The sequence below is a fragment of the Python bivittatus genome, unplaced genomic scaffold (genome assembly GCF_059951505.1).
Source record: "Python bivittatus isolate LINGU-HERP-01145 unplaced genomic scaffold, Pbiv_v1 ctg000580_np1212, whole genome shotgun sequence".
NCBI lineage: Eukaryota > Metazoa > Chordata > Lepidosauria > Squamata > Pythonidae > Python > Python bivittatus.
This window is the reverse complement of record NW_028277087.1, coordinates 1,005,929-1,033,478: the sequence shown is the minus strand read 5'-3', so window position 1 is coordinate 1,033,478 and position 27,550 is coordinate 1,005,929. Positions and strand designations below refer to the sequence as shown.

General features: G+C 47.4%; 1 protein-coding gene across 2 annotated transcripts in view; it reads right to left on the bottom strand.

Moving 5' to 3' along the window:
- Positions 1 to 27,550, bottom strand: part of SEMA6B (semaphorin 6B) — a 148,421-nt gene that overhangs the window by 14,809 nt on the left and 106,062 nt on the right. For both annotated transcript variants that reach the window (XM_088149321.1, XM_088149322.1), the window contains exons 5-14: positions 25,220 to 25,282; positions 19,038 to 19,139; positions 18,228 to 18,318; positions 17,221 to 17,340; positions 13,812 to 13,900; positions 10,589 to 10,806; positions 8,692 to 8,823; positions 6,238 to 6,387; positions 3,627 to 3,821; positions 1,947 to 2,087 (exon numbers count right to left, since the gene is read on the bottom strand). In XM_088149321.1, the coding sequence (XP_088005447.1) occupies positions 1,947 to 2,087; positions 3,627 to 3,821; positions 6,238 to 6,387; positions 8,692 to 8,823; positions 10,589 to 10,806; positions 13,812 to 13,900; positions 17,221 to 17,340; positions 18,228 to 18,318; positions 19,038 to 19,139; positions 25,220 to 25,282 (1,301 nt within the window). The remainder of the gene's footprint in view (positions 1 to 1,946; positions 2,088 to 3,626; positions 3,822 to 6,237; positions 6,388 to 8,691; positions 8,824 to 10,588; positions 10,807 to 13,811; positions 13,901 to 17,220; positions 17,341 to 18,227; positions 18,319 to 19,037; positions 19,140 to 25,219; positions 25,283 to 27,550) is intronic.

Genomic DNA, 27,550 nt, shown 5'->3' with positions numbered 1-27,550 from the left:
ATTACTGTACAAAAGTAGGTGGGAATTAGGCCTAAATTTCCACCTCTCCTACCGATGGGGTTCGGTTCCTCCCCTGCTTATCGCAAACCCCAGATGAGAAAATGATGGTGTTCCTTGCTGTATCGGGGCACAGGAAAGACGCCAATTCTGTGCACCATGCAAGCCTCTCCTCAAAATCTTTAAAAAAGAAAGAGGACACAGCCGGGGCACACATGGGGTGTGTGTGTCAGTGTTCACTATGGTGGCCCAACCCATGCCACTGAAGCCTTTTTGGGGTGCATGTAAAAAAGGAGGGGCTTTGATTGCATGGGAATTACTGCCACTTTGACTTTTTTGACCACCCCAGGATGTCCCAGGATCAGACTGCCCGTTAGACTCCTGAGTACAATTATCCCCATTCGGAGGAAACGATCCCCCCAAGACAAAGTTTTGTAGCTGATCCTTGCTTGTTAACTGAACAATTTGCCCCACCCGTCCCGAGTGACGCACGGCTTTCCCAGACGCCAAGACGATTCGCGGAGTAAACGATCCAAAACGTTGCCGTTAAGTTTCTCCCTAGGCCCAGATGTTTGGGGAAAACAAGGGGACGCTGCTGCCCTTATCTGTAGATTTACCTACGGAGGCTGCTATGGCGCTATTGGGGTTGGAGAGGACCCCCAGCAAGCCATTGGTTGAGCTCCTGTGACGTCACAGCATGCTCGCTGACATCATCACAGCCCTATCCGCAATAGCAAGGCTCGGAGTTCAAAGTTTTGTAGTCTCAGGGTTTTGTAGTCTTTTAACTTTGTTTTGCAGTTTTTAAACTGGGTTTATGCTGGAGTCACTTATAGAGCGAGACGGGAGGCGGATCAATTGGATTTAGAAATGAACGAATATAAATAAATAAATAAATAAATAAATAAATAAATAAATGAATGAATGAATGAAACGGGCCGGCCGGAAGATCTGCAGCCCTCTGTTATCCCTAAATTCTCCCAACCGATGGAGATGAAGTGTGTTTTTCAAAGAAGGCAGATGTTTTGTGGGGGGGCCCTGTGACGGGACCCACAGGACTCCATGCACTTAACCTCGCATGATTCTGGTCTCAAAGTCCCTGCAAGATCTCAGGGTGGAGAATGTCCAAATTCTCCACGGAAGACGATCCGGGCAAAACGGAAACGGTAGCCGGGCTGCGACAGAACAGCACCCGAGAGGCGAAAATGTCGCCAAAGCATTTTTTAAATACCCAATCTATCCTTGGGAAAGAAGATGCTGGACAGACTCTGCAAAAATTAAGGGGTGGCTGACTAACGCCTTTTGGCCGGTCCCAGGATCTGAAAAAACAACCGTTTATGGATTTCTTAGATTTACATCCAGCCTTTTGTACAGGAGCTCAAGGCGGCATCTATATGACAGGATGTACCGTGTACAGGATAACCGTTGTCAAGTGAAAATACTTCGTTGGTAAAGAGTTTCAAAAGTTAATTATACACTTTTCCTCTTGTTTCTCCCCCAACAAGCACCTGGAGAGGTAGGGCTGGCTGAAAGGGACTGGCCCAGAATCCCCCAGGGAGCTTCTGGGGCTGAGGAAGGATTCGAACCTGGGTCTCCCTGCTCCTAGTCCAGCCCTTAAACCACCACACCAGTGTTTCTCAAGCTCAGCAACTTTAAGATGGGTGGACTTCAACTCCCAGAATTCCCCAGCCAGCAAGGCTGGCTGGGGAATTCTGGGAGTTGAAGTCCACCCATCTTAAAGTTGCTGAGCTTGAGAAACACTGCACTGCACCAGTTAAACTCTGCAGACCGATGCGAGGACTGGAGGAAGCAAAGATGTACGGATGAAGGGCACGCGACCCACAGGCGAAGCCCATCAATTGACACGACCTTGATTTCTGCCCCGCTGCACCCGTCTCACTGGGAATCCCCACCGCACCCCCAGCTCAGCAGAAGCAAAAGCGGGGACTTACTTCATGCACGTGGCGTGCTGGTGGCATCTGGCCACGGGGGCCCGCACGACGCAGGGCGGGAAGGCCAGCAGCAGCGACCCCGTGGCCTTGTCCAGCTGCATGCTCAGCAGTTTCCTTTCGCCTGCATTGTCCTTGCCACACCTCGGGAAAGACGGTTATTGTTACTAATTGATTAACTCAATGTATGTGCCACCCGGCTCCCAACAACTCTGGGGGATGACAAATCGAAAGGTGAGAAACAAGAAGAAAAAAATTAGCCGTGAAGAGCGTCGTCGTGAGCCGCCCAGAGTTGTGTTTTTAAGATGGGCGGCCGTACGGATCTAAAAAATAAAATAAAATGGATGGATGGATTGTATTTGCATGGCCCCTCTCGCAGGAGCGTGACTCTGAGCAGCGCACAGCCGTCAATTAAAAAAGAAAAACCAATAAACATATAAAACTGTCACAATGAAAAACTATAACATGATAAAATAAAATAAAAATAAAACAAAATAAAATAAAATACGGCTGCTTAACGGAGAGGTCAGCTGGGATAGCAGCAAGCATCTTCAGAGGCGTACAGAGTTCTTTAGCAAGGACGCTGGAAAAGAGCCCAGGCCCACACATTTGATTATTTATTGGTTAGAGTTCTATTCCAGCTTTCGTTCAGAAGCTCTAGATGATGTACGTGCTGCTTCTGCCTCCTATTTTTCCCTAACAACAACCCTGTGAGGTAGGTTGGACTGAGCAAGTTGGGCTGGCCCTAAGTTTCTCAGGGAGCTTCTGAGCTGTGGACTTCAATTCCCAGAATTCCCCACCCAGCTGGCTGGGGAGTTCTGGGAGTTGAAGTCCATCCATCTTAAAGTTGCTAAGGTTGAGAAATACTGGAGTAGATGACTTTGAAGGTCTCTTTCAACCCTTCAATTCTATGGTGGAAGGGGAGGGGAGGCAGGGGGGAGGGAGGGGCGAGGGAGGGAGAAGGAAGGAAGGAAGGAAGGAAGGAAGGAAGGAAGGAAGGAAGGAAGGAGAGGAAGGAAGGAGAGGAGAGGGAGGGGAGGGGGAGGGGAGGGGAGGGGAGGGAGGGAGAAGGAAGGAAGGAAGGAAGGAGAGGAGAGGAGAGGAGAGGAGAGGAGAGGAGAGGAGAGGAGAGGAGAGGAGAGGAGGAGGGGAGGAGGGGAGGGGAAGGAGAAAGAAGGAAGGAAGGAAGGAAGGAAGGAAGGAAGGAAGGAAGGAAGGAAGGAAGGAAGGAAGGAAGGAAGGAAGGAAGGGGAGCGGAGGGAGGGGAGGGAGGGAGGGGAGGGGAAGGGAAGGAAGGGAAGGGAAGGGAGGAAGGGAGGAAGGGAGGAAGGGAGGAAGGGAGGAAGGGAGGAAGGGAGGAAGGAAGGGAAGAAGGGAGGAGGGAGGGAGAGGAGGGGAGGGAGGGAGGAAGGAAGGGAGGAGGGAGGAGCGGGGAGGGGAGGGGAAGGGGAGGGAGGGGGAGGGAGAAGGAAGGAAGGAGGAGGGGCGGGGAGGGGAGGGCAACTCAGTTTGAGCCTAGCTTAGCATGGCATTTGAAGGACAACTACGTGCAACAGTGTTTTGCTTCCTTTACGTCCCAAGGGTCCACTGGAGGTAGAGTTGCTGCTTCCACCCTGAACGCTGAAAAAAGAAGCGCCGTGCGTCTGTGCGCGTGCATGAGTGTGTTCGTCGGTTTCAACTCACTTGTCGCTGGGGTAGGTCTCAAATTCCTCCAGCAGCAAGCTGTGGCTACTAGCCCTGGCAGGGGAGGAGCTGGCGCTGAGGTTGGCGCGGATGAGAAACTTCAGGACGGTTCCCGTATCGGAGCCCAGGAAGACCACCGTGTAGTTTCTGCCCGGGCCGGCTGCATTGTCCACCACAATCTTCCGCAGCTGATACCTGTCCGGCAAAGGATGGAGGTCAGTGGACCGGGCGCAGAATTGACACCGTGGGCCAGTTAATGCAACCTGCCGGTTGTGTGTGTGTGCACACGTGCACGTATAAACATGCATGCACACGTACAAACCGTGAACTAGTCTACATCCATCCTAGTCTACATTCATGCAGGGAAAACAATTGTGCAGCGTGTGGGCGGGGCCCAGATGCCAGAGGGGAGGAGCAACGTTGGGGCCCCTGCAGGTATCCAGCTGCAGAACAGGGGACTGCTCTTCTCAAGGGCCACAGGCTGTATCCCCCCCAGAGAAACTGTCCTCAACACACTTGTGAAAGAGCCGCCCGCGTGTGCAAACCCCCCCCCATCTCCTGGAGTGTATTTTTTGCAAGACAACAGAAATAATGCCTGATTAATTTCACATAAAACAGCAATTAAGGCAGATTTAATTAGATCCAGATCGTCTTGGCTGAGATGCTTAAGAAATTAACAGAAACCAGCATTTCCCAGCTCTTTCCACCTGCCCGAGCAAGCCAAGGTAGTTGTTCACGACCGGTGTGTGCTAACTATGCTGCAGAGGGGCCTGGCGGACTAGATGACCTCTAGGTGACCAGATGTTTCTGCAGGCGACTGCAGGGGGTAGCCGGAGGCCTCGTTCGCCAACATCTGGAAAGCGACAAGTCCCCCAGGCCTGTTGTAATTAACAGTCATGGCGATAAACCAAGATTAACTCGGTTAATCAGCTTGCTTATTTTAGAAACACCAAAGTGTAATTTCGGGGGAAAAAAGAAGCTTTTTGCCTCTTTGCCACACAACGCTTCTTCAAACGCTTCCATTGCCTGGAGCTATGGCTTCGCCCCTCGCCTGCAAATTGAAGCAGATGTCATCGCTTAATTGGATGAAGCGCACGGCCGTAAGAGCCCCAAAGGGAGGCTGCGCGCTCCCAGAGCAGGCGAGGTGGCTGGTTCATTTATTTATACCTCGCGATTTGCTTATTTATTTATTTATTTATTTATTTATTTATTTATTTATTTATTTAAAACAATTTAGAGGTTGCCCAATGCTGAACATCTCAGGACAGCTTACAATTAAAAAAGCAAGATTGATTACGCGCCATCTGGTCGTTTTCGGCTCCTAGCGACCACATAGATCAGTGTTGTCCAAACTTGGCCACTTTAAGATGAGTGGACTTCAACTCCCAGAATTCCCCAGCCAGCCATGAAGTCCACTCATCTTAAAGTGGCCAAGTTTGGACAACCCTGACGTAGATAGATTAAATCGCAAAAACAAGAGCAACCGTTCGTGAGTGGCCAAAGACAGACAGATACCCCAGAAAAGTTGAACAGGGACTCCGCCATCCATCTCTCCCAAGGTCTGGGATACAAGTGGTATAAACGCAGTCAAGCAAGACAGTGTTGACAAGGTGCTTTGGAGCAGACGGGAGCGTGCACATTGCACCGGCATGCATGCCCGCGTGTGCTCCGTAGCGCCTTGTCAGCTCTGGATTCAAAGCTCGGTATGTCCAGATCCCAGGTCTGGTAATAAACAAGGAGCACTATCATCAAACAGATCAAGCCAGAGTTCTCCCTCGAGGCACCAATGCCCAGGCTCAAATTATCCTACTCAGGCACATGATGCGAAGACCCAGCTCTCTGGAGGAGGCTCTGGTGCTGGGAAAGGAGGAAGGGAAGAGGAGAAGAGGACGACCAGCAGCCAGGGGGAAGGACTCAGCCACAGGGGCGATGAGGGCACCCTTGGGAGACCTGAAGGACCAGGTTAGGGGAGATCCTCCTGGAGGAAGTCTCTCTACGTGGTTGCTAAGAGTCGACAGTGACTTGATGGCATGTAATCAATCAATCAATCAATTCACAAACCACCTCCCTTCGAGAAGTCCATAATGTTGGGAAAGGTGGAAGGGAAGAGGAGAAGAGGACAAACAGCAGAAGGTGGGTGGATTCAGTTCTGGGGGTGACAGGGCACCCTTGGAAGACCTGAAGGACCAGCGTGGGGACAGGTTGTCCTATCTATTTGGTTGCTTGCAAAAAATTGGCACCAACTTGATGGCAGATAATCCATCAATCAATCAGTCAAACCGACAGAGGCACTAAAAAGAGAAGATTCTCCCGGTCTGAACAGGAGGGCAAACAGGAAGGCTAATAATGGCCATGCCCGTCTAGCCTCCAGAGCAAGGGCATTTTTTTATATATGCTTTCTGTTTTTTCCTTTTTTCCCCTACCTTCTTTTCTCCCTGTTTTCTTTTCTTTCTTTTTTCACACTTACTTTGCCATGTGTCTTTCTCTGAACGTATTTCTCAGATACATTTTTAAGAATAGTTTTATTAAGAGATTTGAGACAGATAATACATCTCTCCGTTAAAAATGATTTAAAAAAAAAGGGGGTTCGCAGGACCCGTCTCTTTCTCACCGAGCCACGCTCCGGATGATCCAGGGGGCATTCCCCAAAGAGGGCACCGACTCATCCATCAGGGGATGCGTCTTGACAAAGCTGAGGATCTCGTCGGGAAAAAGGCTGGAGGAATTGTGCTGCATCCCGGGGGCCGCACAGCAACCTGGTCTGGGAACCAAAGAGGAGACCGTGAATTGCAGCAGGCGTCCGGCGTCCTGGGAGGTCGCTTGCGTGGCCCGCCTCTCGCCCTTGCCGTCACCCGCCCCCCTTGTGCTGGGTGAAGTTTTCAGAGGGGAGGGCCACGAAGCGACTGCGTGGACTGCATTAGCGCCCATCAGCAAAACGACCGCGCCAAGATGGAAGAATGCAGAAGTGCCCCCAACGGAGGCATGGGTCGCGAAGATGGCAGAAGTTGCAGAAATGGCCAAGTTGACTTGTTGGATCGGGGCGGGGACCCCAATGGCTTTTCCAAAAGGCTGGAAAGCCTTGATGGACATTTTGCTGAAAACGGATAGATTAAAATGAACTGGCGACTTCGGGATTTCCCGGTGGATAAGGGTGGAAAAGGGGGGAGGGAACTACGTGATGTCCTTTAGAAGGGGGGGGGAAACAGTTTCCAGCATGTCTGTAACTTGGTAAAGAAGGTCGGAAGTTGCTTCTTTAAGTCCTTTTTCGTTTTCTTTTTCTTTCTCTTCGCTTTTTATTGCTTTCAACACGTGTTGCTTCAGCTTTCTTCCATCCTCACTTTTTTCAATATTTTATATTTATTTATTTATATTTCAAATGTGAGCACCCCCCATCTCCCTAGAAGCAACTCTGGACGATTTACAGTCAAAAAATAAATACGAATTAAAATGCGATAAAACCATAGTCCTACAAATAATAAGGAATAAATATCTCCCAAGATTGATGGTGAAATTATTAGATTCAGGGAGTGTCCTCACGGCGCCAGCCACCCCCAGGGTTGGCTGCCCCTCTTCTCGCCCCACACGAGTCGGCAGAGCCAGGTCTTCACCCCTTCTGGAAGGTCGAGGGAGGAGGGGCCTGCCGCATCTCTGGGGGGAGAATATTCCATAGGGCGGGGGCCACGGCAGAGAAGGGTCTCCTCCTGGGCCCACCAGCTGACATTCTCTCACCGATGGGGTCCACAACATGCTCTCCCTGCCTGACCAGGTGGGACGGGTTGATGTGATGGGGGTGAGAATATTGTTTCGTGTTTATCTTTTAACTTGGGGGGGGGCTCTCATTTGCTGGAGATGTTTGAACAAAAGCCGGGTGACCTTATACCAGTGGATCCTGGAGGGGATGCTGTGGTGATGGACTCCTGTCCTGAGCAACGGGTTGGGCTAGAAGGTCTCCGAGGATCCTTCCAGCCTTGTGCCTCCAGGATCCTATGATTGGGGTCCACAGTAGAGCAGGAACCTGTAGGACGTCTGAGGTTCAATACCCACCATCTTCTGGTAGGTGTGTGACTAGACCTCCCCTATAAATCCTGGAGGTATTAACTCCACAAAGTAGTTAACACTGAGTTGGATGGACCTCCTCAGAGGAGCACCACACCTTGTGCTGTTTCTTTGTTGAAGCCCCCCAAGTTCTACCCTTAAGGCAGATGTGGACAACCATGGCTCCCCACATGTGGATGAAGTACAACCCCCGGCATTCCACGACCGTGGCCATATTGCTGGGAGTTGTAGTTCAGCTACACCTGCAGGCCAACAGCTGTCCAGATGCACCTGAAGGAGCTTGCGTGACTGGGACTGGGGTGGGCGGCTGTTGTCAGCCTTCCCAGGTAGACCAGACCGGAAAGATGACCAGATGAACTAATTCTACTTTATTGTAAGGCTGCATTAACAGAATCTTGCAAGTCTGGAAGTACAATTCTCCCACTCTCACCTTTACAGCCCAATAACTTAGGGAGGGTCTCTCCTGAGCCCCTTGCTCCACCCGCCATGCAGCTGTGGGCTAAGCTCCCTCTTATCTGACTGTTTGTGATGGAATGGAATTATGAAGACCAGGCTCAGGGAGATAAACATGTTCTTAGCTCCCCAGAAGAGCGTGGGAGGAACAAGAGGATGAGACTGGCACCTCCCTGAGGAATTCACACTGTTGTGGCTGGAGGACTTTGGGAACTGGGGTTTCAGCCTGGGAAGATTCTTGCTAGAGGTTGTAGCTAATAAACATAACTGGACTGAATTTGCACTGTCTCTTGGAGTTCCTTGGGCTAGGCCTGACACTTTTCCCTTGGCAGCATCTCTTTGCCCCGTCTCCCAAGGTCTTTCCCACATACCATTACAGTTGCAGAGAGATTGGCCCTGAGGTCAGGCAAACCAGAGCAGGATTGGGAATCCGACAAAGAGATGGAGGACCATCAGGATGAATTCCCTGAGTGCTAGAAACCTTCCCATAGCGGCTTTCCTGAAGCACACGTGCCCCTTGGGTTCCAGCCATGGGACCTCTGACTTATTTCCTTACCGTGGTTTGGGAACCAGTTCTTCTGGGACTGGGGTCCAAATGGATTCAGGAGATTTCTGCTCTCGGAAGCGCCCTTCGAAGACCGCTGCAATTTGGGCCATGTCGTAGGCGCAGACGGCTGAGCCAGGAATGCTGCGAAGAGAGGCAAAGAAGGTTTCGGGAAGGAAGTGTTGTGTGAATCCGGGGTGCTGGACTGCAGTTGTTTTTCTGGCCTTTGCAAGCCACAAGGCTGAGGCCTGAACTGAGCATCCTACCCCATTTTCTTCCTCAAGACGTGTTCTTTCAGCCTCAGGGCGCCTGCCGTCCAAAGTGGCCTACCCCGCAGGGGTGTTCTAAGGATGACGGCAAGCAGTGCTCCTGTGCTGTGGTGGGAGGTGGTGAGGGGTGGGCAGTGGCGGAAAAGAAAGAGGCAGCAGAGGAGGGAAAAGGTCCCGATCCCTGCTCCCCATGCCCCCAATGGCAGCAGCAGAAACTCTGTGCGTGGGCATGAACTCTGCTGGAGGGAGAGATGGAGGACAAGCTGGGAGACGAACGGAGGAGAGAGCAGACATAAAAGTGCATCTAAACAGTGTCTCAGCCCAGGTGGGGAGAAACCTGGGCGGAAGCGTTCCGCAGGGTTCGGAGAAATTCCACCTTAATTCACGTTCAGCAAAAGTGGGAAATTCCTAACGGAACTGGCGGGGATGGCGAAACTGGCTACCTTGATTAAAGAAAAGACGTCGCCTAGCTTTGTTCCTATTTGGAAATTAGCCACTCTCGGGCTTTTTACTTGAGGTTAAAAAAAATGAAATATTGATGTTGGGGTTTGAGGACTGATTTATTTCACAACTGGAGAAATACTTTGTACTAATCTGTTTTATATCATTTGTTGATATAGATGTCTATTGTAGTCTTTTGAATACTAGAGTGAGAGGTGAATGCATTTTATATCTATCCCTGGACCAAAGAAAGTTGGAAGTTACTTTTTTTTTCTTCTGTATTTTTTCTTTTCTTTCTTTTCTTTTTCCTTCTTGTTTTTTTTTATTCTTTACTGAAATGTAATAAAGTTCTTTTAAAAAAAAAAAAAAAGTGGGAAATTCCTCTTACAGTGTCCAGATTCTGCATTTACCCCAAGACTAGCATCAAAGAGACCTTCTGGTTAGTTCTGACGTTTTGGACCTTGCCCAGCTGCTGTGGGACTTGACCCCTGACCAAAGGGCCATGGTGGGGACACCGTTTTCCAGGCTGTGTGGAATTGTTCTTGGAATAAGGTATATTCTTCCTATGTTTAAGTCCCCCTGCATTCAGCCCCATGAGGACTAGAAACTAGGGGAAAGCCTATCGCTTTGCTGTAGCAACTGGAAGGCATTGGATAACCTCTACAAAGGATGGGGGGGAAAAAGCTGTGTTGGAAATCCCAGATCCTGGGTGAGAACACAACCTCACGGGCGGAAAAAATCTCAGAGCCAGGGCCAGGAGGCTGTGTGGGTGCGCCCAGAGTTTTACCCTGATTTGGCACAGCCTTTTTAAGGTTTCTGCCTAGAATCTCTCCTAACTCCGCTGGAGATGTGAGGACTTGAACCCAGGTTTTTAAAAACACATCCTCTAGAACAGAGCTACAATTCCTTTCCAACCTGGGGGTCTTTGGGAATTGGAGATCTTCTTAGATGGCTCCACTATGATTGATATTCTGCTCTTCCCTACCTGGGAAGGCTGACAAGGTTTGTAAATTTCAAACTCTTTGATAATATTTTCATTTTAATAATTACTTTTTATCTACAGTTCCCAGAAGTGGGGAACGAAGGACAGCTTTTTCCTGGTTACGTTATGGTCTCTTGCAAAGAATCCCACATTCTGCATTTCAGGGCAGCTGAAATTCTGGGTTCAATACGATGCCCAGCCCAGCCCTCCAGCTCACCTGTTGGTGGGCGTGGAGAAGACGGCCAGCACCATCGGCCTCCCGTCGATCTCCAAAATGTCCGTGACCGACTGGATGACGTTGAAATAGAAGTGAGAGTCTCCCGGGACGGAGCAGTTCAGGCGAGCCTTCAGGAAGGACGTCCACTGCTTCTCCAACACCCGCTGGGACCCCCCCATGTCGTTCTTGCAGACGCGGGCTATCCTCGAGACCACCATCTGCGTGGGGGAGAAGAAAGGGGGGAAGCTGAGTTGCTAAGCAGAAACCTCTTAGCATTTTTTCTCTTCCTCGCCCCCCAAATCAAGCTGGGAGGAATGGTGGTCCTTAGGGATCTCAAGAGGACCTCGGGGAGAGATCCAGTTGGCTCCCTAGGCAGGGCGGTTCTTGCAGAGCCTGAGTGGGGGTTCAAAGCTCAGCTCGCCACTGGACTGCCACCTTGCCTAGGGGCAGCAAGGGGGCTCAGCTCCTCCGGTCTTGGGGCTAGAAGCAAAGGACAGCGTCAGAAAGAGCCCACCTGAGCGGTCCCAGGCGTGGCTGGGGCGGGAGGGCGCAACCGGTAGGGGCTGCAAGAGAGTGGCGTCACTCACAGCAGGTGGGGCTGCTGGTCCGCGTTGCAAAACACGGGTCAGGCTCTCTTTTACAAGAGGGCTAAACGCACGTGGAGGAGAAGCCTGCCTAAGGCTGCCCAACGTTGGTGCTGCGGGTGGCACGTCTGCAGCTGAGCGGATTAGGAAAGGCTGGTTTGGGTTAAGCCGTGATTGTTTTTTCCTTTGGGTACGGCATGTTTTGTACACACAGCCACTGAGTATTGTGCGCTGGGATTTCTCAGGGCTAAGCGTGGCTTGGTTTACCTATCTGTGACTATGCGTCTCTGTGTCTGTGTCTACCTGTCATCTATTTTTATCTATGTCTGTCTATCTATCACCTATCACCTATCTATCTATCTATCTATCTATCTATCTATCTATCTATCTATCTATCTATCTATCCATCCATCCATCCATCCATCCATCCATCCATCTATTTATCCATCCATCCATCATCCACCCACCTATACCTATCCGCCCACCTATCCACCCACCCACCCACCCACCCATCCATCCATCCATCCATCCATCCATCCATCCATCCATCCATCCATCCATCCATCCATCCATCCATCCTCTCTCTCTCTCATCACCATCCATCATCTGTCTATCTGTCTGTCTGTCTATCTATCTATCATCATACATTTTATATATATCTATTTATCTATTATACATTTTTATCTCTGTCTATTTTTGTGTGCCTATGTGTGTTTTCTGACACCTACTTCCTTTTGCTAGTTTGGAGAAGAAACTAGATTTGCCACAGAACAATATTGTTTATTTTATTGATTAGATTTATCTCCCGCCTGTCTTTTGTGCAACTCCAGGCCCCATACCTAATGCTCCCTCCTCCTATTTTTCCCAAAACAACAACCTTGTGAGGTAGGTTGGGCTGAGAAGAAGGGGGGCCTTTCCCTTTAGGGAAGACGGGAACTCACAGTCTCCCGGTTTCTAGTCCAGCTTCTTCACCACTACGTTGTTTGGGTGAAATCAAGCTAGGAGCAAGAAATTCAATGGATAATGGAGATGATTTGATTTTGTCTGCAATTTTGTTCTATTTGGGCAATAAGCAGGACTGTTCTAAAAGAACATCCTCTTTGCATCTGCTCCAGTATTTTCTTTTCATTCCAGAGAAGGGATATATATAGCTTAAAACTCTCTGAACTAGCTGCGCAGCGAACTGGGGAAGGCAGGAGCAGATGAAAACATGACAGGTTATCCGTCGTGTAGAAGCGGCTGTCACTCAACGTGTTTATTTGATGTTATTATTAGAATAAAATGCCCCACGGCTGAGTCCCTGAGACCTCCTTAGAAGTTATTTCATCATTTGTGGGTAGCTGAGTTTGGACAAAACAGCTGGCTTGGCCCAGTGGTTAAAGGCACTGGGCTAGAAACCGGGAGGCTCTGAGTTCTAGTCCTGCCTTGGGCGCAAAGCCAGCGGGGTGACCTTGGGCCAGCCGCTCCCTCTCAGCCCTAGGAAGAAGACAAAGGCAAACTAATTCCAAAATCTTGCCAAGAAAACTGCAGGGACTTGTCCAGGCAGTCGCCAGAAGTCAGAACCGACGTGATGGACCATGACAAGTCCGTAGGCCGTAAGTCAGTGCAAAAGAGGCGCTCAGTTTTTAGACGCATATATTGTTGTTGTTGTTCAGTCGTTAAGTCGTGTCCGACTCTTCGTGACCCCACGAACCATATTGCGCCAGGCCTTCCGGTCCTAGACGAAATACCCTCCACCCTACGGGTTTTGGTAACATTTGCAGTGCATCAAACCAAGCATTTCACTTTTGGTTTCATTACTACATTCGTATAATAGGAAACATGATAGAACGACATCGTAATACATAACCCAATGTAATGTAATGTTTGATGTGATAGAATAACATATTGTATTACATTATACTGCATTCCGTTACAGTATAAGCCGATGGGTCTCCAGCGGATGGTCTACCTTCTTCTTTTTAAATAGTTTATTTATCAAGACATTTAAAGAAACCGAATCAATAGCTATATAAAAAAAGAGGAGGAGACGTAGTGGGTAAAGAATAAAATATCAGCAAATAGATAAAGAGTTTACAAGGATCGTACAGCTTGAAATTCATTTTCTGTTCACTCGTTCACCGTCCAGAACAAAGTCCGTTATGTCCTCCTAAGAAGTAAGTAGAAATCTCTACAAAACTCTAAACTTGATATTGATAGGATATCACCAATCACTTCTTTCGCATTCTCACAAAGTTCAGGAGCGACGCAACTACGGCATTTAGCATGGTGGAAGACCACGTATGGTGATTCGGAGGCTCAGCACCCAGCAGCTCCTGAGGACAACGCAAAGTCTAGCTGGCCCCATCACCCAACCATGAGTTCGTTGGTGTCAGGCCTAGCCCAAGGAACCCCAAGAGACCATGTAAATTCACTCCAGCTATGTTTATTAGCTGCAACCTCTAGCAAGATTTTTCCCAGACTGAAACCCCACTCCCAAGTAATGGCAGCCACAACATTGTGAATTCCTCAGGGAGGTGCCAGTCTCATCCTCTTGAAGTTCCCACGCTCTTGCGGTGAACTAAGAAAACGCTTATCTCCCTGAGCCTGGCCTTCATAATTCCATTCCATCACAGTTGGGCAGCGCTGGTTGGACTCACCTTCTCCAAGTAGTTGAACTCCATCGCTATCTCTCTGAAGAAGAAGTAGACGTGGTTCTTCCACTCCACAGCATGGACAAAGTAGGGTTCTGCAGAGGGTGGGGGAAGAAACAGGAGAAGAGGTCAAGCAGGACCATCTTGGAAAGATCCTTCAGAAGCTGCCTCATTCACTCCCTTCCCCATGTATTAGATTGAAGGACTTGCTCCAGAGGAGCCCAAACAATCCATCGAGAAACCACCACAGAGGAGCTGGACGCAAATCAAAAAAGATGTTCCTTGCTCCATGCTCCAGATGACATCTCAGAACTTGGTCAGGCCACCTCATGAAAACTGGGGTTCCCGTTCCATCCAACCCAGAACTTCATTGCACTTAGGACTTTTTTTGTTGTTGTTATGAAGGACCTCCAACTGGCCTTTTCTTCTCCATTGAGGGATTTGGGTCTTGGGTGTAGCTTATTAGGAGTGCAAGCATTTAAGGAAATGTTAACTCAGCGTTTCTCAACCTTAGCGACTTTAAGACGTGTGGACTTCAACTCCCAGAATTCCCCAGCCAGCATGGCTGGCTGGAGAATTCTGGGAGTTGAAGTCCACACGTCTTAAAGTCGCTAAGGTTGAGAAACGCTGAGTTAACTGATGCAGTGAGCTTCAAGGTCCCACAAACCCAGAACTGGAAGGGTACCTTGGGGTCATCCAATCCAACCCCTGCTGGGGGCAGGAATCATTGAAGCATTCCCAACATCATCTTCTTGAGCACATCCAGGGAAGGGGAGACCCCCCTCTAAGCATGAATTCTCCTTTGAAAACAGCTCTTCCTGTCTGGAAGTCTTCCTTCTCATTCAAGCAATGTCGGCTTTCCTATAACTCCAGTCTGTTATTCCATGTCCTCCATTCTGGAACAATGGAGGACAGGTCTTGACCTTCTGAAGTCTCTCCTCCAAGGCCTTTTGGAGGACAGCCTCCTCCAAAATCCTTCACAGGACTTCGTTTTTGCTCTGTTGATCATCCTTCCTGCCTTTTGTGGAACCCATCCCGATGAACGCAACCCCCAGAACGAGACACGGTCTCGCTGGCGGGGTCTCACCAAACCGGAAACATTATTTCCCCAGAGTTGAAAACATCTTCTGAGGCCAACTAAAAACAGCTTTCTTCCTTTCCTTTTTTCCAGCTATATCACCCAGCTGACTCCTCTCCAACCTGACAGCAACAAGATTTCCGAGGTCTTTTTCTCACCTATTATTGCTAAGCCATTAAAGAAATCTTAATTGATAGGGCCAGAGTCGTTGACCGAGGGCATCAATTAGCACATGAATGTACCCAATTGTGCAGAAACGCGGGCAGGCGTGCAAGCATGCATTTGCTTTGTGAACGGAGCAAGCCCACTATAGGGAATCTTGCAAAAACAGCTAGCAATTCCTGCGGCTGTCATTAATTTCGAATGCTGTTTATCTCCTAAATAAATTAGAGCGAACAGCCCTTGGCTTTATGTCCTTTACAAAGGAAAGGAAGCTGGGTATCTTTTAGGGATGGGCCTCCTGGCCCATGGCTCCCAGGTCCCATAATTTGTCTCTGGCACTCTTTTATTTTGTCAGTTACATTATTTTAAGCACACGTACGCACACGCACGGGCTCCAAGGCAACTTTTAAAATTATTCCAGAATCTTTTAGCGGATTGACTGGAAGGAACATTAGCTAAGGCTACAATTCTACACATTTAATGGAGTGTATATTCCACTGAATGCTACAAGACTGGGAATAAACACGCATTGGTTTGGCTATAAATACTGCCTCTGTATTTTTGCCTCCACTTTTAAGGAGTCTTCTACCATTTCCTAATAAAAAAAGATCTTACCTTCCCAAGGATGCTCACATTCTGTTTTGGAACCATAAATATAGCAACTGGGGGTAAAACTAGGAGCGTTCTTCTTTTTTTTAAGCTCAGACACCAAGTTAAAAAACTCATCTTTTTATTCATTCAGGCATTTTAAATCTCGCTTGAAAAGTTTTAGATCATCCTCCCTGTTGATTTTAATCTGCCATTTTATTCTGCTGTCCTGGTGTGGTATATTTTATTCCTTTAGCGGGCTTGTGAACTCTCCAAGAAGCTGTGGCACAGAAATACATCCAGTGAAATAATATTCTGCCCAGGTTGATGTCACTTTGTTAGGAAAGCTATTTGATTTCTGGACCCAGAGAGTTCGCCAGCTCCTGCGTTGCAGTCTTCATCAACACGGTGCCTTGCAGAGATTTTGGATAACAACACCCCAAATTCCCAGGCACTAGCTGGGCTGTGAACCATGGAAACTATGAGCCAACACACCCAACGGGGCCCCCAATTTAGGACGGTTGCCATTTAGTCTGCTTTTTTTTTATAGTCTAGTAAAATGGGACGTTGGATGGGTTCTCCAAGGTCATCTAGTCCAACCCCCCTGCGTTGTGTAGGGATTCATCACTATATCATCCTGGACAGATGGCTCTTTGGTTTCTGCCTGAAGACCTTCAATGAAGACCAAGGCCTGAGGTGGTGCTGAGGGAGTCTGTTCATAGAATACTAGAAAGGGAAAGTGGAGGTGGCCTTAAAGGTCATCTAGTCCAACCCTCTGCCCAGAATCCCGGACAGATGGCCATCCAAACTATGTTTTAAACACCTCCACCACCACCTAGGACAGTGTTGTCCAAACTTGGCCACTTTAAGATGAGTGGACTTCAACTCCCAGAATTCCCCAGCCAGCCACGCTGGCTGGGGAATTCTGGGAGTTGAAGTCCACTCATCTTAAAGTGGCCAAGTTTGGACAACACTGACCTAGAGCAACCTGGTCTGTTGTAGAACAGCTCTGATGCCCCACCAAAATCTTCTTGGCTGCAATTTAAACCCTTCGCTTCTTGCCCCACCTCTGGGCACGATTCTAACCATTCGGCCCCCCCTCGCCCACCATACTTGAAAACGGCTCGTTCATTCATCTGTTCGTTTTTCAGCTGGGAGGAAAGGCCAGACCTGCTCTTGGCAATTGGTTTCCCCTCATCTTCACTACAAAACGCGTTTAAAAAAATATCCTACGATACAGTTTTTCCTCAAAAGGCCCACGGCCTGAAGGCTCCCCCACCTCCTGCTCAGGAAATTTTAATTCCGAAGAACTCTGACTTGAAAACACTGCAGCAACACCAGGAGAAAAGGCTATCGGTGAGGCTGAAATTATTTTCCAGTACCCAATTCCTTTTTCATGCCCAAAAATGCCACCGATAAAGTGCATCCGAGGCCAGATTTATTCAAGGGATGCGGTAAAAGCTTGCCAAACTGAATTCTTGGAAAGAGGCTGTGCTTTTCCTATCTCCCTTGCCAGAGCAGCTGTGGGGTCCTGACCCTCCTCTCCACATCCTGCATACACAAGACCAGCTGCACCCCTTTCCTTACCTTTAAACCACTTGGAGTCGTGCTTCACCGTGCGCAGGGTCGGGCTGTCTCCGAGGCTGCGGTAAATCACGGCGTCGATGGCCAGGAAATCGGTCACCGTGGCTGTGAACAGCATTCCTCCTATCGGGGCCAGAGAGAAGAAAGAAAGAAAGAAAGAAAGAAAGAAAGAAAGAAAGAAAGAGAGAGAGAGAGAGAGAGAGAGAGAGAGAAAGAGAGAGAGAGAGAGAAGAAAGAAAGAAAGAAAGAAAGAAAGAAAGAAAGAAAGAAAGAAAGAAAGAAAAAAGAAAATGGATGAAGAAGTGATGCGAGCAGAAAAGGGAAACCAGGGTTAAATAAAAATATCTGGGAGCGCTCCAGGCTCACCCCACAGCACTCAAACAGGCAAAGCCACGGAGAAATGCAACAGAGAGGATGCCAAAGAGAAGAATTGGGGAGGAGTGGGAGAAAGGAAGAGAGAAAGGGGGAAAAGAGAACTGGGCAGAGGGAGAGCAGAAGGAAACGGGGGGAATCAATGGCCAAGTTTTTGAGGAATCAGAAAAAGGGCAGGGGTGGGCACTCAGAGGGATGAATGATGCCAATGCTGGTTGGGAAACTGGACACAAGAAGAGCCCTGAGTCATGGTGAGGCCAAGGATCCATTTGATCCTGGAGAGTTCAAAAGAATCAAACCGGCTTAATGCTTAGGCGGGAGTTCACCAGGTAAAGGGAAGTCTGTAGGCTAGATTGGAAAGCCCAAAACAGCCCAACTGTAGACGTTGTAGGAGGAGAGGCACATGGGTCTCTAAAAATCAGGTGTCTGGCGGCATCTTTTCCAACTAACCAACTTTATTAAGAGGCAGATGAAAGAAATATCCACCAAGCCTTCTAAGCCATTTCAAGAAGACCGGATCAAATTTCCTGCCTCTTAAGGGGAAGGGCACAGGGAGAAAGGACACCACTCAGAGATCTCTGGGGAGAGAGGTGGGGATAGGAAGGAAATTAGAAGCACCTCCCTCCCACAGCACTGACCTGTAAAGAGGGCAACGTTGGCATGCTTGGGATCATACGGGCACCGGGCCATGCCGCTGATGTTGTCACCCATCGGTTCTAGATAGTCCATCTGTGGAAAGCAGAATGGGTCAGAAGAGTCGCAGATCCCCCAGCCAGGACAGACCAGGGCTGGATCAACTCTGGGACACAGGATCCCAGGCTTACAGACCTCCGGAGAGCTGTCCCACCACATCTGGAGCCAGGGTTGGGTCAGAAAAGTCAAGATGGTGCCCGTGATGGTGCGATGGAAGCTCTGCCTATTTTTGATGTGCGTCTCACCATCGCAGCTGGCATCGTGATTTTTTTGACCATGCCTTGCAGACGCCCCTAACCGGAGTGCCCCCATTCAGGGAAGAAGGGTTTAACGACCCACCAACCTAGAGATCACATGGATCTACAGTCTTTGTCCTCCCTTCTAACTCACACTGACGGCTTTCCCCAAACTTTCCCCAGAATTGCAGAAAATTCTGGGAATGAAACCCAATTGGGAGATACTTAGTTTGAGAAAGCCTGTGTGATAGATTTAACTTGCTCTAGATCAGTGTTTTTCAACCTTGGCGACTTTAAGATGTGTGGACTTCAACTCCCAGAATTCCCCAGCCAGCCATGCTGGCTGGGGAATTCTGGGAGTTGAAGTCCACACATCTTAAAGTTGCTATGGTTGAAAAACACAGCTCTATGGTTTGTAGCAAGTTAATTCTCCAATTGGAGCAGCCAAACCCAGGAAGAACCCATCTATGTTGGGCAACTAATGCACACGAGGTTCAGAGGCCGCGATCAGGTACTCACACTGTAATCGGAGCAAACGGGGTTGAAGGCATTGGTCCCGCACACAAAGAGCACGTTGTCGTTGCGGACAAGCAGCACTTTGATAAAGTTCCGGCATTCTGCCTGGGGAGGAAAGAAAATAATACGATGAGGGTTGCTGGGCAAAAGGCAGTCTTTGCATGCTCAGGAGCTTCAGCGTTAACCGAAGCTAGTTCTGGGATGAAACTCTGATTTGGGGAGACATTCCAGGAGATTGAGCTAAGGATGTGTGGCTTCAGCTTTCGCCCTGAGTTTGCTCCCAGTTTTCTGCATCCTGCAATGCAGGACAATCTTCTTGCAATGAGCACCATTCAAACTACCCAAGATTGCTGCCTTCCTCCTTAATAGCAAACCTTGGTTGAGTCCACGGCTGATCTAAAAGGGGACCCCAGAACAGCAGGCAGAGGGAATGCTAGGACCTGCAACAATGATTTTATTTTATTTTTATTTTTTTTAAACCCAAATTCGAAAGCAACCCCAGAGGATCACCCTTTGGCTGAGAGATTCCCACGGAGCCCAGGAGGTTGAACATCACTCTGAAAATCACAGCTGTTTTGCAATATTTCCTTCTCTTGGACCCCCAAGGCCTTTCTTCCACACCTTCTCCAACTTGCCTAATGCCCACTTGCTATTGAGCAGGGGCCAGATGTGCTCATCCTCTTTCCTTACAGCAGACCTGTAAGGTAGGTCAGTCTGGGAGAAAATACTTCAGTCCTGAACAACCCATTGTGGGTGGAAGCAAATACTTGGACCTTGAATCTTTTCACCCTAAGAACGCTACAATGATTATCCAGGATGGTGCTGATGCGCTTGGGTTAGAGTTATGGTGTCCTTCAAAAATCACATTTAGAAGAGAATCTGTGTAGCTCCGGGTTGAACTGCAGAGTCCCTGAAGTTCTCTGAGCTTGGCTGTTTTCTTGCAAACGTTTCATTACCCGGCTAGGTAACATCTTCAGGGCTAAAATGGGATGGGGCAAACCCACTCCCTTCTAGCCCTGAAGGTGTTACCTGGCCGGGTAATGAAACGTTTGCAAGAAAACAGCCAAGCTCAGAGAACTCCAGGTCTCCACAAAATCCCATTTTTTTCCTTCTGGTTCTGGGGTTAGAAAAATGCCCCCCGTCTTCCAAGCCAGGTTGTTCTTCTTATCGCTGCTGAGAGTGGAAGCGGCATTATTTTGGACTTCCAGCTTCTCATCTTCCGCCGAACGGGCTTTTGTGCTTCTCCTGGAGATAATATTCATCGTCCTTCGCTTCTCCAGCCCAGCACCTTTTCCCTCTCTCGGTTTCCATGGTTTCAGAACAGGCCGGAGAAAAGGAGAAAAAAGACATCCTTTTGGGGGGGAGGGAAAAACACAAAACAAAACACGGGTGGGTGATTTCCACCCCCTCCCCTCTTGGCTCCTGTTTTTCTCCATCTTTTTTGGAAGCGTTTTCGTTTCTGCCAATGGGGGAGGCTGAAAAGGCACTGTTTCCAAATTTTCCGAAAGCCAAACGGGAGCCAGAAAAAATGAATTATTCAAATGCCCCAAGATGTACATGTGGAGGCTGGAGGCTGTCTGGCAGAGGATCTCTGGTGCCGGGCACGTTCCCCACGAAGAGAGCTGCCCAGGTTGAGCAAACAATCCAGGATGCTCATCACTATGTTAGTCAAAAGGCAGGTCTGCTTTCGCCTCTGAGAAGGATTCCCAAAGCTGCCCTAACTCGTCTCTCCAGAGATGCGGAGAGGTGATCCGTCCTCCCGAGAGGCACCCGGTCACCTCCCTGTGTGAGTCACAGTCCGGGCCTCCCTTCCTTCTGAACACGGTGGCTTTCATGCTCTACAAATAATCTGTCGTCCAGGTGTGGGAGCAACCCCAGCTGAGCATGGATGGCTGCCATCATCTCCAAAGGCAAATTGAATTATCACCCCCCCTCCTTTTGTGCAAGGAAACCTCTCATTCCCAGCTTTTCCCTTCTTGGGGGAACCTCCAGTTTGTCCCCAGCAAGGTGGCCTTTGAGGGTCACCCCTGCCCCCCCCGGCACCCTCTTCTCCTGGCCAACATTTTACATCAAATGCGATTTATTAGGAGCCTCGTATAATTGCTTTTGTAATTAATTATTTCCGGTCTGCTGATCGGAACAGACACATCTCATAATCAGTGCGAAATCCAATTTCCAGATTCTATTAACACCTCCCTGGGTTGCATGTGTGACAGAGGTGTCCGCATCTCCAGGGGGTGCCATTCGCGGGGGGGACGGGATGCACCCCCCAGCTCCCCTTGCACAGAGTTAAGTGCTTGCGAGGGCGAGGGGGCTCACTGGCCAGAATTCTTTCCTCTCCCTATTTAAGGTAGCGGAGCGGAGGGAAATTTTAGCCGAGAGCAGGGATAGTCTGTGAAATGGGGAAGAAAAAAAAATTGGGGGGGTGAGGAGGGAGAACTGTGATGTCAACATATCTCCAACTCTAAAGACAGCTTTAGAGGGGTCATGTGTTCCCTGATTGGCTGGGTAAAGGCAAAAAGGAAGGGGAAAAATTTTAATTTATTTGGTCCAATGCATTTGGAATAAAATCAGGGGGGGGATTCTGGGAGGGGAGTTGGGGAAGTCTGTTTTAGGGGAAGCTTTAAAGCTGTGTTTCTCAAACTTGGCAACTTGAAGATGTGTGGGAGTGTCAACTCCCAGAATTCCCAGCCAGTCATGCTGTAAGTTGGGTGGACTTCAAGTCCCAGAATTCCCAGCCAGTCATGCTTTAAGATGTGTGGACTTCAACTCCCAGAATCTCCCAGAGATTCAAATCCTTTCTTGTATTGTTAAAATAATTCAATGTACTTTGCTTTTATGGTTAATTTCTTATCAAAAATATACTGAGCATTAACTGTACCACCTTGCTAACTCCTTGGCCACTTACTGATATGATATTACAGGTAGTCCTCGCTTAACAACCACAATAGGGACCAGAAAATTGGTCGTTAAGTGGGGCAGTCATTAAGCACGTCACCACATGACTGAACCTGAATTTACAACCATGTTTATGATGGTCGTAAAGTGAATCACTGTAGTTGTTAAGCGAATCACATGGCCATTAAGCAAATCCAGCTTCCCAAAGGGACTTTTTTGCCAGAATTCACTTAACAATCATGTGAGTCACTTAACAACCATCTGATTCACTTAATGATAGTGATTCACTTAATGATCATAGTGATTTGCTTTACGACCATTGTAAGAAAGGTCTCAAATTGCAATCACGTGACTGTGGGGGTAGTGCAACAGTTTGTGATGGTCATGAGTGCAAGTACAGGTCGTAAAGCACTTTTTCTGAGGCCATTGTAACTTCAAAACATCGTTAAACAAACAGTCATTAAGTAAGAACTACCTGTATTATATTTTTCCACGAATGTTTAAAAAAAGAATTCAGATTGAGGGAAGCAGAAGAAAGGGGGTGAGAACAGATCAGAGGATGGACAGGATCAGTCAGATCACTGAAAAGTTTTTGGAAGAGCTACAGGACATCAACAGGGACTGGTTGAGATGGAAGCCCTTTATTCATGCAAGACATCAATGCTCATGCCCAATTCAATGAGATCTAACCAGCGTGAGCAGCGGTTGCAAAAACAAATTTTCTAACTTTGGACTAACTCTGCCCTCCTGGGTGGCCATGGGTAGATTACTTTTCCAATTTTTTTTTTTTAAACAGTAAAACCATCATCCACTGAATGAGAGAGCAACAGTTCATTTTTCATTCCTTTCTTTTCAATGCATGGCCCTGTTGATGATGGAATCTATACGTGTGCATCTTGCTCAAATCACGGTTGGCACCTTCGAAAGGACACTGGGTCTGCTTCCTTCCTTTTCTAATCACTTTTGGAAATGGCTTGTTAACTGATTTTCAGCCATTAGGAACCTTTGGATCGACAGGTTTTAGAGCACTGGCTGAGTTTCTTTCAATCCTTGGTGAAAGAAGTTTTAAATATAAGTTTAAGGACTTTTTTTTTTCTGGAAAGGGTGATTAAGACTTTGATTTTAGAAAGTTACAAACAGACTAAGGGTCCAGATAAATTTGAAATAAGATTTTGGAATTAATGATAGAGAATCCTTTCTGTGGAAAAATGCTTTTGTTTTGAATTCTTAAAAAAAAAAAAAAAGATATGACCTTAAAAACTGGACACTAGAGGGAACTAGAAGGAACTAAAGATTACAATTAAAGGAGAAGAACACTCAGACTCAACTTACAAATACAGAATGAAGCAAAATATATTAACACTGGTGATACTGAAGGATATTTTTGAACAATGGACCCAGAAGTTAATTTTAAGAGTGTCTGTCTCTATAGATAGACTGTGTTTAAAAGATGTTATGGAAGAGAAACAAGTTTTACCTGATAAGATTGAGACTGATTTGAAGGTGGATTTAAAAATGACAGGGTACAAGAATGACATGGAAAAAGATGCTACATTGGATATACAAAAGAAACCAGCTGATATTCTTATTTTTTCTTTCTTTTCTATTTTTCTTTTTTTCTCCTTTTTCCTTTTCTGCACCTTCTAGTTTTTCTTTTTATCCTTTTCTTTTTTCTTTTTTAGTTTGTATTAGTTTTTATTGTTGTCAATTGTAACCTTTAATAAAATTACTACATATAGAAAAAGAACCTATACGTGGAAGATGATGATGATAGAGCCAAATTCAGAAAACTGGAAGGGAACAATGGGAATCGTTTACTCTGGGTAGGAGCGTGGACCGGATGGTCTAAATGCCTGTTTCTAATCCTATGATTTTATTCCAAGTTTCTAGTCCTTAGCGTTGCAAAGCTACGTTTGTAAATCAACATTGCGAGGTCCATTGTCCTAGAGCATCTTAGGCCTGGAAGATATATCCAAGATTCACCCAGTCTCTGCTTAAAAACATCAGCCAATATTGAATCTGTCCACTAATGAACTTGGGTAGCTGTTTCTAATGTAAAAAAGAAATCCCCTTCTTTTTTGCAAAAATAATTTGAACCCAGGAATTCAGGTTTTAGCTTCTGAACTCAACAAAGAGAAGCAAGCAATCCCATCTTCTCAGGCAGGGTTCCTCAACCTTGGCCACTTGCAGCTGTGTGGACTTCAACTCCCAGAATTCCCCAGCCAGCATGGCTGGCTGGGGAATTCTGGGAGTTGAAGTCCACATGGCTTCAAGTTGCCAAGGTTGAAAAACACTGTTCTAGGTTAAATGAACTCAATTCCTCTATTACTCCTTTCAAATGTGTTAGCCTCTCCAGGTTGCTGAAGTCCACATATCTTAAAGTGGCTAAGGTTGAGAAACACTGTGCTCAAGAAATGAACGAATGAATTTTGATAATTCCTCTGCATCCGTTTTTTCTTTTCTCCTGTTTGCTTCTTTTCACTTCCTTTCGGACATCCATCCATGCCGCCAACTCGGTGTTTCCCCAGGCGAGGAGAGCAGGTCAGCCTGGCAGAATATTTGCAGCTTCCAGAGACAGCCTGAGATGCAAAATCTTGAATTATGGCAAAAGAGGTTTTGCGCCTTCCCCCGGATTCCCCGGTGGCTTCTCCAAAGCAAACCCCACGGAAGGCCACGTTGAGAGCTTGGCGCAACCTCCATTTCTACGGGGCTGGTGTGAAACACACCCAATTTGCCTGCCTGGACATTCGGCACGTGTTGCATTGCTCCGACTGTTTCTTTGCACGTTGCACAGGAACAGACGCGGCAGGAAAACTGACCAGCTTTGCCGAAGCAGTGTGGGAGCAAAGCAGACCTTCCGCTTCCTTCTTTCCAAAAATGCCCACGGTTAGCAAGTTTGTCAGAAATGCATCATTTATTCCAGCTGCACAGGAGGGCTTTCCTGAAAACAAGATCTGAGTTGCGTGAGCCCGGATAGAGTCTGGGTAGCCAAATGAAAAAGAAAAATAACCATACACCTAGCCAAGGAAGACAGTTTTCTCCAGCAGCCGTTGCAGAATTTTACCCCTTTCCTGACCCGCTTCTGCTGTTCAAAAAGGCTGCACGAGCCTAACCCGGTTTGTTAAAAACCCAGTGGTGCTCATCTCCACATGCTAATCTGGGTTAGTTTAATCTCGGTTTGATTTTTTACGGCTTTTTGGAGCGGCATCCGTGTCTGCTTGTGCTTCTCCAGCGGAAAAGCAGGAGATGCACGTCAAAGAGGATGGTGATGGGAATAATTTACTTACTTCGTGTTTTCCCTTCATGTGGCAGATGTTGATATCCTGCTTATTCGATCGCCACGTCATTTTCTGTGTCAAGAGCAGAACGACGAAAAATAATCAGGTGAAAAAAGGGCACTATGGATCGTTTAGGAAAATGACCCCCCTACCCCCAAAAACATCTGGAATTGCAAACCCCCACTGTTGCTGGCCAAGGTGTCCTTCAATCCCCCCCCAAAAAAAGTTCAAAGGAAAAAGCTGATAGCATTTAATTCGGTCTGCATCAAATCTGCCTAGATTAATCTCTAGGTTTATATGCAAATTCAGAACCGCTCAAATGTATTAGACGCCACGAAAAGAACAATTCAGCAACACCTCCGAGAATCAGTGATAGATGTACCTTTTCTGAGTTTTTCTATTCCTCTTGTTTGCAATCTTTCAAACTGAGGGCCTTTTCTGTTTTAGCTTGCACTGATCACGTTTCTATTTGGCGAACAGTTTTCCAAGCATATGCATTTAAGTTCGCAAATCTCTGCCAAAAACATGCTTTTTTTGGGTATGCAATTTTCCCTAAGAGAACTCGTTTTTGTATGTGTGCGTGTGTATAGTATATTTTTGAATATGTACATATTGGTTCACAGGGTTTGTTAATCTAGTCTTGCTTTTAACCAGTGGGCTGAAAAACGTGACATTTCCTGAATTGTTCTAAAATTGTTACAGAATGCAAAATGCTTTTTCCTTGTATGGGATTTTCCAAGAGTCTCCCTGAAAAAGACTTGATTCTGATCCATTCTGGATCCTCTGGAGAGCCACTCATATATCCCTATCTCAGACATATAAAAAAGAAGGAAGAAATGGATAATTTCTTTTTTAAAAGGTCCACGGGAATGTCCCAACACGAGCAAGCGTCTTGGAAATTAAATTACTGGCGGTAAGCAATGGGAGAATTAAACAGCCGAAAGAATTTACAAAAATAACAATAAAAAGGCGGTTATTCCTCTCTAACAGGATCTGGATAAGTGTTTTGGAGTATACAGGAACAGAGAATTTCTTTGGAAGCAGGTGGGCAGCCACTGATTAATAATAATCATAATGATATATTACATTCATACTTATTGAGATCTTTCTGTTAGGCGTGCTGTAATGGTCACCGAACCCAGCTCTAACTTTACCTGAGCAGTTGCAAATCCAGAGATTCATTTCACAAGCGGGAAGGAAATCCCAAAACGCTATTGAAGGAAATACGGTGGGGAGGAATTTTATGTTTTAGCCCGTGGCAGCTAAAGCGAGTCTGATTCTTAGGCAGTGTTTCCCTAACGCTCAGGCAAACCTTATTTCTTTGCAATTTCTGTCTCTTGAGCTTTTTGCTGCTGTGAGAAACCAGAGAAAAAAACGCCAGGTCCTTCCAGTTCAGTATTTCTCAATCTTGGCAACTTTAAGATGCGTGGACTTCAACACCCAGAATTCCCCAGCCAGCCATGCTGGCTGGGGAATTCTGGGCGTTGAAGTCCACGCATCTTAAAGTTGCCAAGATTGAGAAACATTGTTCTAGTTTTGGGGGGAAACAGGGAATTTTTCCATCCATGATTTCCACCCTTAACAGGCCCAGATTTCATTTCAGCAGCCGCCTGGCTGAGCTCCGGAGAATTTCCTTCCATTATTTCAATTTCCTTCCATTTTTCCCAAGCAGATGCACAGACTGCTCGCTTCTGATTGCAGACAGGGAGCCCACGGGACAGAATACCCCGCCATCACAACATAAGCAACATCCACGCAGGTGGAAAGGTAGCAGGTCAGGCTCCCAGGTTAGGTTTCTCCCTGACATGCTCACTTTCTGCATGCTGGGATTAAAAAAAACTTTGGGGCTAAGTGGAGGTCAGGCATGGACAAACCGCGGGTTGAAAACCCGGCACAAATATTCTGCTGAAATAAGGATTCTTCTACCAGCGTTTCTGGCTAAGGGGGAAAAAAAACAGTCCTGCATTGGCTTGGACCTTAAAGCTAAATTTGCCTTTGATTTGAGATTGATTCCTGGCGACTTTATGGACCAACCACACATTCTTAGCAGTAATGGGGAACTAGTTTGTGATTTGGGCAGATTTCTTTCCCCCCAACTTCCCAGGCTAGCTTATGGCCTTGGGATCACCTCATGGTCTCCCATCCAAATATTCATCTGCCTCCACCTTGCTTAGCTTCTGAGGTCAGACAAAGCTGGCCGGGTTCAGCCACCTGCTGTAAGAGGTTCACTTCCTTGCGAGTAAATTTCACAAGTTCACACCTGAATAAACCAGTCTGGGCTGCGCGCCACAAGCGTGCAGCTTTAAGAACATATCCGCCTTGCCAACCGTATCATGCATA